This window comes from Lissotriton vulgaris, chromosome 1_2 (assembly GCF_964263255.1).
Source record: "Lissotriton vulgaris chromosome 1_2, aLisVul1.2, whole genome shotgun sequence".
In the NCBI taxonomy this organism is placed as follows: domain Eukaryota; kingdom Metazoa; phylum Chordata; class Amphibia; order Caudata; family Salamandridae; genus Lissotriton; species Lissotriton vulgaris.
The window spans coordinates 90,052,860-90,065,615 of record NC_141686.1 but is presented as its reverse complement, the minus strand read 5'-3'; the positions used below and the strand labels follow the sequence as shown (position 1 = coordinate 90,065,615).

General features: G+C 47.8%; 1 protein-coding gene across 2 annotated transcripts in view; it reads right to left on the bottom strand.

Moving 5' to 3' along the window:
- The window catches only part of CACNA1C (calcium voltage-gated channel subunit alpha1 C), a 1,657,037-nt gene that overhangs the window by 568,910 nt on the left and 1,075,371 nt on the right, over window positions 1–12,756 (bottom strand). For both annotated transcript variants that reach the window (XM_086952879.1, XM_086952878.1), the window contains exon 23: window positions 3,837–3,924. In XM_086952879.1, coding sequence (XP_086809005.1) covers window positions 3,837–3,924 — 88 coding nt within the window. The remainder of the gene's footprint in view (window positions 1–3,836; window positions 3,925–12,756) is intronic.

Below are 12,756 nucleotides of genomic sequence, written 5' to 3'. Positions count from 1 at the left end.
ATAGCTCGCCTTCTTTTCCAGTGCCACTCCTGGGACAAGTCCTTCCCTCCCCTTTACACCTTGGCAAGGAGATTTGATGGGACTACGCCTATCAGACCTATGAGAGGTCTTTTGTAAGGCTTTGGCAGGGGGTCTGAAGAAGTAGAAGGTGAAGACCTACCCCTTTTTAGAGACCTCCTGGATGAAGTAGCAGAGGAAGCGTCATCACTGTCACTGGAGAAAGGATCCTTCCTTGACTTAGGCCTCTGGAGCCAAGTTAACAGACGTCCCTCACGATCTCGCAAGGCTTCGTGGAGAAGGTCCGACAGATGTTGCAGCCAGACGCCTTATGGTTAGGACACAAACTATAAATACAGTCTTTATGTTTGTCCTCCACATAAAGCCTCTTCTTGGAGCAGGTAGCACAAGCCATGAAGATAGCCTTCTTCTCCTTGTCTGACATGTTAACCACATAGTGTAGATTGTAGAGAAAAAAAAGGTTCAAGATAAGGGTAAATAGGAAAAAACTGAGCAAAGACTCCCTTGCACAACGTGCGGTAGAAGATTAAAGGCTCTCTATGGGGTGAGGCTGTACTGATTGACTGTTCACCTTATTTGGTCTCTTTTACAAAAAGAGGTGGATAGGCTACAAAACTAGAAGGCACCTAGGCCTAATACTTTTTTGTACATATTTCTATGGCTATTTTATGTATAGCGGGGACTCCCATCTCGGAGACGGGAAATGATACAAGCAACAGGAATCTATAAAAGTTCCAAAACTGGAGTAACAACCTTGATCCTAGAAACTAGTCCGCAGTGCGGGAGGATGGGTGGCTTTGTAAGGAATCTGCAGATAAATACTATCTCTACCAGATAAGGCATTACCAAAGGTAATTAACTTGTCCATCTGAGAGACATCTAGCTGCAGATTCCTTACCTTTGAATATATACCCAAGTAATACCAACCCCAGAGGAGGGACTGCGGACATGTTTCAGACTAAAACATCCTGCAAGAGCAAACAGCACAATGGCCGTCCTTGTGGACCTGACTGTCCAGACAGTAATGCTTGGTAAACGAGTGCTGGGATGCCCAAGTTGCTGCCGGACATATTTCCAAGACTGGTACTCCACCTTCTAATGCAGTGGTAGCAAATGTTGTTCTGGTGGAATGAGCTCTTAACCCCTTCCCTGCTGGGTACATTGCCCCGCTGTGCTGGGGCGCGCGCAGCGCTCCCATGCTCATGACGAGCTCAGCTCGTCATGAGCTACAATGCTCCTGTGCTCATGACGAGCTTGTCACGGCCGCACCCGTTTCTTTAGAACGCTCAGCACAGCAGGGGAATTAACCCAGCGTGCGAGCGTTCTAAAGGCCATGACGAGCTCAGCTCGTCATGAGCACCGGAGCACAGTAGCTCATGACGAGCTGAGCTCGTCATGAGCATGCAAGGGGTTAAGTCTTCAGGAGGTTGCTTTTTTGCCAAAGCATAGCAGATCTTGATGCAGAGAACGACCCATCATGAGATGTTCCTTTTCGGCACCGCCAGACCTTTCTAACCACCAGCGTGCCCCAAGAAGAGTTGGTCGTCCACCTGGAACGCTTTCATGTGGTTAAGGTATAACGACAATGCTCTTTTTGGGTCCAGATGATGGAGTCACTTCTATTCCTTAGAGGGATGTGCAGGAGTGTAGAAAGGGGGCAAGGTGACAGATTGTGCCACATGGAAAGGTGTTACCACTTTCAGGAGGAAAGAGACTCTAGTATGAAACAACAACTTGTCAGGAAATATTGTCAAAAAGGGAGACATAGACGATAGAGCCTGCAGCTCGCTCACCTTTCTAGCAGATGTAATTGCCACTTAAAAGTGGTTTTTATTGTGAGCAGCCAGAGTGTGCAATTATGCAGGGGCTTGAAAACAGAATACACAAGGAGGGTGAGAACCAAGTTAAGGTCCCACTGAGGGATAATAAAGGGGGGAGTATGAAACATGGGTACAAGTCATTTTAGGAATCTATGTACAATGGGTGAAAAATAAAAAGGGTTGGTCTGGCCGTCTCAGGAAAGCAGACAAAGCAGACAAGTACTCTTTGAGGGTGCCTGGAGCAAAGCAAGTGTTAAAATAAACAGTATAACATCAGAAAGGGAAGCAGGAAGAGGGTCGATAGACTTCTCTGCACAATATATTACAAATTTCTTCTACTGACAGGCGTATACCATTTTAGTAGAGGGACACCTTGCTGCCAGATTAAAATCACAAACTTTGGGAGGAAGATCGAAAGCTAGCAGCTGCAGCAGCTCAATCTCCACACAAGAAGATGTAGAGTTGACAGTTTCAGGTGGAGGACCCTCCCCTACTGCTGTGACAGAAGATCCTGCACAAGGGGCAGCCTGATCGGAGGATTGATGCTCATTTGTAGAAGCTCGGGATACCAGACTGTCTGTGCCCAGTACGGAGTCACAAGGATGACTTGGCCCCAGTCGTCCCTGATCTTCTTAAGAACTCTGGGCAGGAGCGATATGGACTGAAAGGCGTTCAGGAGGCCTGAGCTCCACTCGAGCTGATAGGCGTCTCTGAGCGAGAGCTACCTTGTGAAGATAAAGGACACAGAAAGGGCTTAATCATGACAGCATCACTTCCAGATACGCATAGAAGAGAACTGCCTGTTTCACTACCTGTTTGGGAGAAAGGACACTGATTTTCTCTCCTGAACTGCACAAGCTGTGTCGAAAAGCCATAATCTTGTTACTATATCATTTAAAAGGCATTCATGAGTAAAGTAACGCAGGTTGTTTCACCCACCAGAGTTTTTGCCTGTTAAATTTCTGCAAGTCACATGTGCTAACATTTATCGGTGGGAAAAAGGCCCTGTAAAAACTGGGACATGTGTATTTTGATGCGGAAAGTACCCAGTTCTTTGTTATTCCCCATTAGAATGTGAAAACTTGCAACTGGATATAAATATTGCACCCAGAAAATTCCAAACCATGGGCTGTTGCATTTTACTGAGTTCGACAGTTGTCGCATAACCCTCAGGTCCACTCATATTAGAGCCTCGGTGGTGGAAGTTTTTTTTCATATATTGTTTCAAAAGATCCTCTCACTGGCTCTCTGACATCAGCTTAATGGCACATATGAAACAGTTTGTGATGCTGCATTAGGCATAGTCTGTGATGTGTTCAGGAACGTGGTGGAGAGCGAGTTCCCATTCTCACTTTAACACCATTGGAAGTTAAATCAAAGGTCACTTCAACAAAAGAGTACGCAATATATATGAACGTTTTTTTAATATGCAGTAGTTGTTACAACTTTCAGGTAACTTTCAGTAAAGTTTTCCAGTTAGGTCGGATCACTCTCCTTTAATGTGTAGTGGAATAGATGTGCTTGTTTGATCCTTAACAATTCTTTCGCTGACGTTTGTTAAATACTGTTCTTTCGGTGCTTTCAAATAGGAACCAGTACACACTAAGGTGGCAGAAGAGAGAGGCTGCTGGTATCATTTGCATAGCCTCCCTGTCTGCAGGGTTGCCACAGCAGATGCATCCTCCTTCACTTGTTCCACAGCTCCGCTACGCCATGGTTCCCAAGATATGCTACTTCTATGCTTCTCATCTCTAGGCCACCATAACTCTCCTCGATCCACTCCTACTCTCTATCATCCTAGTGCTCAGGTCCCCCATACCGAGATGGTGCTGCCCTGCATTCAGCGGCCCAGCTCACTGCTTGCAACCACAGAGCTCCTAAGCTCCAAACTCTCAGGTGCGCACAAAGAAGTTAAACTTCATCTCCCCCCAAAAAACAAGAGACACATTACAGTACAGGAGAGGGACATTCTTCTCTCCTGGAGCTTGATGCACTGACCTTCAGCCCTTTAGCTCGATTGATAGCCCGGAGAGGTCTCAGGACACGCAGGACACGCAGAATCTTCACAACGTTGATAGCACTGGACCTGGAAAATCAAACAGTGCTTTACTTTCCACAACAGGTTTTGAGGGCACACATCTCTTGAAACAGGACTCGCTGTAAGTCTGGTCCCTCTGTACAAAGACTAAGACGCTAGGCTTAGTTCCAAAGATACTTCTTGTGGCATAACTAGTATCAACTTGAAAAGTAACAGTGCTAGCAAGCACTTGGGGATGACATCTTAGACTTTTAATACCCAGAGCATTAATTGTTTAGCAGTACACTATGAGAAGGCTTGGGGCCAGACGTACTATTCCCATTTGTAAACCAGGGATGTTTAATTTGCGTACAGACTGGTTTGCAAGTGGGAATGCCAAGTTGTGATGTGTCTAAAACTTCGCACTGCAAATTGTCCTTTCTCAGGGGGTTGCAGAAAGACTTGACTAATTAATATTAATTAGGCAGATCACAGTTTGTGACCCCCTGTGATTGGCTGGTAAAGCAAGGATGGAGGCATGTCTAAAATGGGACAATTACAAGTTTCAAAAAAAGTTTCCAGTTTGGGAAGACATTGGGGAGCGTCAGTGGATCCTAGGACAGCTTCCCAATTGCAATTAGTTACCATCTGAACTCAGGGGTCGGTAACAGGTCAATGTCTTGTGAATGCAATTCTTGTCATAAACCTTTGATACATAGCATTCTGAATTACGAATAGGAGGGGAGCACACCTTTCACATCCCCTTCTATTCGCAATTTTAAAAAGTGTTGAAATAGCCCTTTTATGAGTTGGAAGGACTTTTCTGAATCATAAAACATCTTTTGTTCTTTGTAAAAAGCTCACTGGTGGTTGTAAACTAACCCCGGGCCGGGCGGAGACCTCCGTTCTGACCTTGGAGAACGCGGGGAAGGCAAATCTCGGCACACTCCGCAGCGGAGCAGAGTTGGCCAGCCCCCGCCTCCACCCTCTTTATATAAACAAGTAAATATACATTACTTCTAGTAAATTAAAACCACTTACCTGGCATGCGGCGTCTCTGATTGGCGCTCCTCCTCTTCCTCGCCGTCTGGGATTTCTTTGAGAAAAACAGCGCATGCGCGCACTCCCGCACATATGCATTCTTCTCGCCGTCTGGGTAATTCTTTGAAAAAATTGCGCATGCATGCGCACCTCCGATTTCTCGCAAGAAATGCGCAGGCGCACGTGCAGTTTTCTCAAAGAATTACAGACGGCAAGGAAGAAGAGGAGGGGAGCCCGGGGGCGCCGTATGCCAGGTAAGTGGTCTTACTTTACTAGAAGTAATGTAGATTTAACTGTTAAGTGTTAACATAGGGGGGTGGAGGTGGGTGGCGTAGCGGAGCAGAGTTCCACGGACCTCGCGTAGCCCTGCTACGCCTACACCGCCCGGGGAAATTGTAAACCATTGGATTTTGCTAATGATAGGCAGTGGCTTAACTTGATCAGTAAGAATGGGGGGGTGTGAGGGTCAGATTTCTGACAATCACGCTTGCTTATAATGTTAATTATTACATAAGAAGCAGTACATGAGGGGGGTTTACGGGCCAGTGGAAATGAAAAGGAGTGCAGATTGTGAGGGGTACTTCAAATACAGTATTTTGTTTAAAAAACATGTTTCATGACCTTCAAAACAGAGATAGGAGTGTGTGCCTGTGGCTGTGTGTTTTTGTCTGAGTAAGTAATTAAAAATTCCTGTGAAATCTGACAAATACCCGACTGAAAACTTATGGACCCAACTATTTATGAAATTATACATTTGTTAGGGGATGTAACACCTCAAACACCACCCCTGAAGGTTAGCCCTTGATCATGGGGTTTGAGACTGGAAACGGTCTTTCGACATCTTGCCCACGGTTTGTTATTCATTGTATGACCAGTATAGATTCAATTCAATTCAAAAGTGCTTTTTTTTTTTTTCAATTCAAAAGTGCTTTATTCGAGTGTTACTCATAAAAGCAGACAAACAAACACATAATAAAATACAATTAAATTACAAAGTCAAATGTGACTTAAGCACAATACACGTTAAAAAGACAGTTTAAAATTACATTTCATCCTGTTATATACAATCAAAGGTGCAAAGTTCATATATTAAAAAGTCAGATTTAAAAGCAATCCAAAATCACTGTTGAAAATCAATGTAAAAATAGTTCATTAGATAGACACCTCGCATGGGAACAGAGAATAGATAATCTAGCAGTCTCTGTTCAACTAAGCAGAGAGTAGTCACCCTACTAGCAATCTCTGCCCACCCCAAGTACTTTGCAGTCGCTATAGTAATCCAATTTACGGAGGTAGATTTAACAATGCGTAGAGCTACCATACTGCTTTTAGTACCCAAGTTTCTACACATAGGGGCTAACCAAACACGTCTGGGAGCAGAATATGCATGACAGGCAAACAAGAAGTGACCCAACGTTTCCTTTCCTTCCCCACAAACTGGGCAAATAGCTGGACCTCCATCTCTCCATTTTGATGTTAGAATACTCAGAGGTAGAGAGCCAGCCCTCATTTGGAAAAACAGTTTCCTATCCATGGGTTTAGTTATAAGATCCCAATACATTTCAAACATAGGAAACAGTTTAGCTTCAAGGAAAGTAGTCGTCATAGACCCATTATTGTTACTAAGGAGACTCCTGTTTTCAACCTGTTCCCAGAAAAGATTTTTTATGAACATCTTGGAAGGGAAGGATGACCCGGTTGGATCGGACCACAGTTCGATTAGCCCTAGTTCACTTAATGCTGTTTTTAATGATCTAAACCATCTGATTTTATGGAATCGGTCTGCTTTGATGACATCAGCAAACCCTGCTGCATATTGTGACAACTCAGGGGTGGTCCAGATTCTACGCCAATATAATATCGGACGAAGTTTGCACATTGCCGAGATTTCCTTCCTGCCAAGGTCATATCTGAGAGGCAAAAGGGGGCTGCTCTGTGGGGTGCCTGTTAGTTTTCGAAGGAAGTTATTCTCTGATGTCTGTAACTCCTGGAGGTTTTCTTGCCCCCACATCTCTGCCCCATACAATGCTGACCCTATTGCCTTAGCCTCATATATAATCAAAGGAGGTTTAATTGGTTTGGTCAAGGATTTGCTGTGCTCCTTAATGATGGTACCAGCCAGTTGTTTATGTCTTAACACTGCAATATTTAAATGATGGTTCCATCTGTTATCATTTGAAATGTGGATCCCCAGGTAAGTAAAGGAATTTACTACTTCGAGGCAACGCCCACTCATGGATATTTTAGGTTTACAATTTCTACAAGTATTAAAAACCATGAGTTTTGTTTTAGCTGCGTTTACCTCCAAGCCATGGTCACTACAAAATTTGTCAAAAATTACCAATGCCTTTTGCAGACCGCTAGGGGATTTTGATAGAATTAAGGTGTCGTCTGCGAACATTAAAATAGGAACTTTTACACCTGCGAGTGAGGGAGCATCTACAGGCTCGGCTTGCATGCGGGGAACAATTCCATTAATAAAAAGTGTGAACAATGTCGGTGCCATTGAACAGCCCTGTCGAACCCCACGCTCGACAGGAAAGTCAATAGTGTCGTTACCGTAACCACCCCATTGGATTTTAGCATAAGTGCCCTCATGGAGTCTCATGATCAAAGTTAAAATAGTCATCGGGACCCCCAGAGCTGCCAGCACCTCCCACAATTTTGCCCTCGGTCTTTCGACATCTTGCCCACGGTTTGTTATTCATTGTATGACCAGTATAGATAAATATTATAATTAAAGAATAAAGCAATAAAATAAATCTCAGGGCACGCATAGTTCACACACTCTTAAGTAACTCCAACGGTAGCGGTAACTCAGTGCCTCTTTAAGCTCATCTAGAGCACATTCTTCTCCCACAGATGTCTCCAGACTAGGTCACACAGGTGATTAGGTAAAGCAGACCAAAGACTACAGAGGTGCTTGGGTTTTTGGGTCCTATAATAATGATTTGATTTTACACAGCACTGCATTTTACACTTCTACCATTTCCAAGTGCTGTAGACAACAAGTGTTCCTAATACCCGACGTAATGGTGGTCTAATCCACTCCATCTATGGAGCTGTGTGTTCAGTCAAAAATACCTACCTTTAAGTAAAACAGGCATTGTTTAAAAGAAAAAAGATTGTTTTATTTAAAAGCACTCATAGACATGGTGGTCTGCTGACTCCAGCAGGCCTCCGTCCCTGTGATGGCTAGTATTCCTAATGGGTTGCAAACGGCGATCTACCTCATTAATAATCATGAGGTAGGTCAATTTGCAACTGTGATGGAACCACGGCGCCTTCAGCGCTGATACCGCCTCGCCCATCCCGCTCACAACAACAGTTCCCTGTTACCGGGACAACCATCACAACCAGGACTCCACCCCTTTCTCTTTTCCTACAGGAGCCAGTCCCGACGCGGAACACACAGGAAGTGCATCCCCGCGACCCCGGAAGTTCCTCCCCCTATCTGGAGGCGGACCACAGAAAAGCAGGAAGAGCCGACAACACCGCGTTCAAGCAGGAAGACTCGTGGCAGGAGACGGCGTGCGAAGAACCCCCGGAGAAGAAAGACGAATCCGAACCAGGAGACGAGGTCTGGACGGAGGACTGGTGGAGTCCAGAGGAGGATGCTGGAGAGCGGCCGCAACTCAAGGACGGAGTTGCGGCGGGCCAAGTGAGTACCAGTTCCGCGTGTGTGTAAATAGAAAGCTGTAAATACGACCCTTGTAAAGTAGCGTCTCCCCCTCACGTTTCACTGCGCACTGTGAATAGAGTATATAGTTGTGTGAGAGTGGCACGATCACGAGTGTATATAAACCCTCCCACACGTCCCGGCACAGATTCACCCTCCGCCTTGTCCGTACTGTCTCTTCCCCTCTCTTACCTTCCCCTCCCTCTCCTCACGTTCGCTCTAACCCCAACACACCCGGTGAAGGAAACAGTCTCATCCCCTGGGTCGGACCGACAGAACTAACGGCCACTATTCTCTCTCTCCTTTCCCCACCTCCGAGGAACCACCGTCCGGGAGCTGAACCGACTGCTGCCTCACGGACCAGTCACGACTCCAGTCAAGACCAACATCCATCCCTGGACTTTCCCCACAGGAAGACTCACCGCCTCGGAGCCGGAACCCACGATCCTATAGAACCCTCTTCTCCCTTGTACCCTACCCTTGGAACACTGTACTTTAATAAACACCGGCTACGAGATAGCCCACTACATACGGCCTCCGCGCTTGTTATTCCGGTCCGCTCCCACCCCACGCTTACAGGTGGTGTCAGAAGTGGGATTATCCGGAAGCATGGAGGCCCCGGTGAAGAAGTTAGCCGACTCCCAGGAACAACTTGGAAAAATGATGGAGCAATTCTTGAAAACGGCCGAGGAAGACAGAGGGCAGTTGCACGATGTCCTGAAGGGTCAGGGCGCCGCCCAGGACCAGGCTTTGGGGAAACTCACCGATGTCCTAGGCCAACAACGACCCACCACCTGCCTTCCTTCGGTGGTTCTCCAAAAGTATGTACCGGGAGAGGACCCGGATTTCTTTTTTACTGATTTTGAACGGCTGGCCCAAGCCGCTGCCTGGCCTCCCGACCGGTGGGGTCATTACCTTGGTCCTTTACTGACTGGCGAATTACAGGCGGCATACCAACAGGCCAATCTACAGGGACTGACCCCCTATGCGGACATCAAAACTTGTATCCTTGAGAGACTAGGCATCGACGACGAAACCTATCGGGTACGGCTACGCCAAGCAAAAGAGGGACCACAGGAGACACCACGAGCCCTCTCCTTTAGGATTAAAGACCTGGCTGATCGTTGGCTGAAGTCCTCTACCGCCACTAAGGAAGAAATCCTCTCCAAGATATATTTGGAACAGTTCCTGGCTGCGCTCCATCCTGCCACTCAAAAGTGGGTTCGTCAGCATGCGCGTCTGACACTGGAAAACGCGATAGAAATCGCCAGCGCGTACAGTCGCGCCCAGGACTTTCAGAAACCCAAAGAAGAGCATAGCCACAGACCGCAAGCACATGGACACACCCGAGGCCCAAGACCTTTCCTGGCCAGGAAGCCCGATCCTCCCCCTCTGTTACCTTACCCGGTGATGTCCAGACCACCACCGCCTGGTCCTCAGTGCTACAATTGTGGGGGTTACGGGCACATCGCCCGGGTATGTCCCCAAAAAGAAGAGCCAATGGAGGTGGGAATAGCCCGAAACTATGTATGTCTCTCCTCGGGGACCACCCCTCCTGCTTTCCGTCGCCCAGTACGTATAGATGGACACCCGGTGTTGGCCCTTGCAGACACGGGATGCAGGCAGAGCGTGCTCAGACCCCAAGAGCTGCCACACCCGGTGGGACCGATGACCGGTACGGTGGCCATCCAGTGTGTGCATGGAGACACAAAGGTTTACCCAACGGCCAACATTCAGGTGCAACACCCCCTGGATCCTGGAAGCACACTAACTGTGGGGCTCGTTCCTTCCCTACCCGAGCAGGTCATATTGGGCAGTGATTATCCTGGTCTTCCTCGCCTTCTCCAGGACACCACAGCCAGCTTAGAAAAATGGTGGTCTGATGCCCCTTTTTCCGGCAGCCCTCCACCAGTTAGAGAATCACCCGTCCGGGTGTACAAAACCAAAACACAAAAGAAAAAGGAGAAAAGGAACTTTTCTACAGCCTTGCCGGTGAGGGTAGAGGAACATCCCTGGGAAATCGACCGAGAATTTCGCGCTGCCCAACAGGAAGACCCCGTCTTGCAGGAAGCCTGGGGAAGGGCCCTGGACCACGAAGATCCGTTGCATGTAGGTCCTCACTTTTATAAAAAGAACGGTCTATTGTATAGAAAAGGGGGACCCCAACAACCACCCCAGTTGATAATCCCAGGACCCTTCCGCGAGAAGGTGTTGTTTCTCGCTCACAGCCATCTTCTTGGGGGCCACTTCAGTGATGAGAAGACAGGTCAGGCAATCCTGGAAAAGTTCTATTGGCCAGGCATCCACCAGCAAGCAAAACAGTACTGTCGGGCCTGCCCCATTTGCCAGAAGAACAGCCGGTATCGACCCCCTAGAGTCCCTCTTCAACCCCTACCTCTGATAGACGTTCCCTTCAGCAGAGTAGGGATGGATATCATAGGTCCCATGCTCCCATCCCGAAGCGGCTGTCGGTACGCGTTGGTTCTAGTGGACTACGCAACCCGCTTCCCGGAAGCCATATCGCTCCGCCAGCCCACCAGCCAGAATATAGCTAAAGCGTTAATATCCATCTTTTCCCGGGTAGGCTTCCCTAGGGAGATACTTACTGACCAGGGAACCCCCTTTGTATCGGCCCTCATGAAGCAGGTATGCTCCCAATTGGGCGTGAAACAAATAAGAACGTCCGCCTACCACCCCCAAACTGACGGCCTGGTGGAGCGTTATAACGCCACTCTGAAAACCACCTTAAAAAAACTCCTAGCTTTGGAGAGCAAGAGATGGGAGGAAATGCTGCCCCTAGCCCTCTTTGCCATCCGCTGCAAGGTCCAGAGTAGCACCGGCTTTTCACCCTATGAGCTTCTGTATGGCAGACCCCCTCGGACCCTGCTGGATATGGCCAAGGAGGCCTGGGAGGCGGAACCCGACCGTACTAGACCCCTGCCTGAGTACGTACAGAACCTTAGAACCCATCTAGGTCAAATAAGAGACATTGTGCGACAGAATCTGATAACAGCCCAAGCTAAACAAAAACAACAATATGACAAAGGCACAAAACCTCGTTCCTTTCTGCCTGGTCACCTGGTGCTCCTCCTAATGCCCTCCTCAGACCACGAATTACTGGGGCAGTGGCAAGGCCCCTTTCCTGTCCTAAGACAGGTCACGCCTGTGACCTATGAAATAGAACTCGACCCTGTCCGACAAGTCACCCAGATATTCCATGTGAATCTACTGAAGGAATGGGTGGGACCTTGTCCTGTCCTCATGAACAGTCTTACAGAGCAGGAACTCCCCTATTAGGTCTGTATGGACTCGGAGCTGAGGGACCGACAGAAACAGGAACTTCGGTCCGCCCTTCAGCCCTTGCAGCAGGTATTCTCCTCCTCTCCTGGCCTCACGTCGGTCATCGAGCACGCCATTCGAACAGAAGCAGGGAAAACGGTACGTCAGCGACCTTATAGACTCCTTGAGGCCCGAAGACCCATTATTAGGGATGAGGTAGCCCAGATGCTCCGCATGGGGATCATCGAACCCTCCAGCAGCGATTGGAACTCACCGATTGTGTTAGTGCCAAAGCCTGACGGATCGGTCCGTTTTTGCATCGATTTTAGAGAGGTTAATAAAATATCCTCCTTTGATACATACCCATTACCGCGTGTTGATGAAATTATTGAGCGCATAGGTAGGGCCAAGTATATCAGCACGCTCGACCTTTGTAAAGGCTATTGGCAGATCCCCTTAAGACCTGAAGACAAAAAAAAGACAGCCTTCTCCACCCCCGAAGGTCTGTATCAATTCACGGTGATGCCCTTGGGGCTTCACGGGGCCCCTGCCACATTTCAGCGGGCTATGAACTTGGTGTTACGGCCTCATGTTCTGTATGCCGGGGCTTATCTGGATGACATAATCATCTATAGTGATGATTGGGACCAACACTTATGTCACCTGAAAAGCGTAATACACTCCCTGGGGTCCTATGGGTTCACCATCAACCCCTCGAAAACCACCTTGGCCGCCCAGACAGTGAAGTACTTGGGATATCTGCTGGGGGAAGGGCTGATCCGACCTCAAAACAACAAGATCACCGCTATCCACTCCATTCCTTTTCCCCAAACCCAGAAAGAACTACGAGCCTTCTTGGGCCTTTTAGGTTACTATAGACGATTTATCCCCAGGTTTTCGCA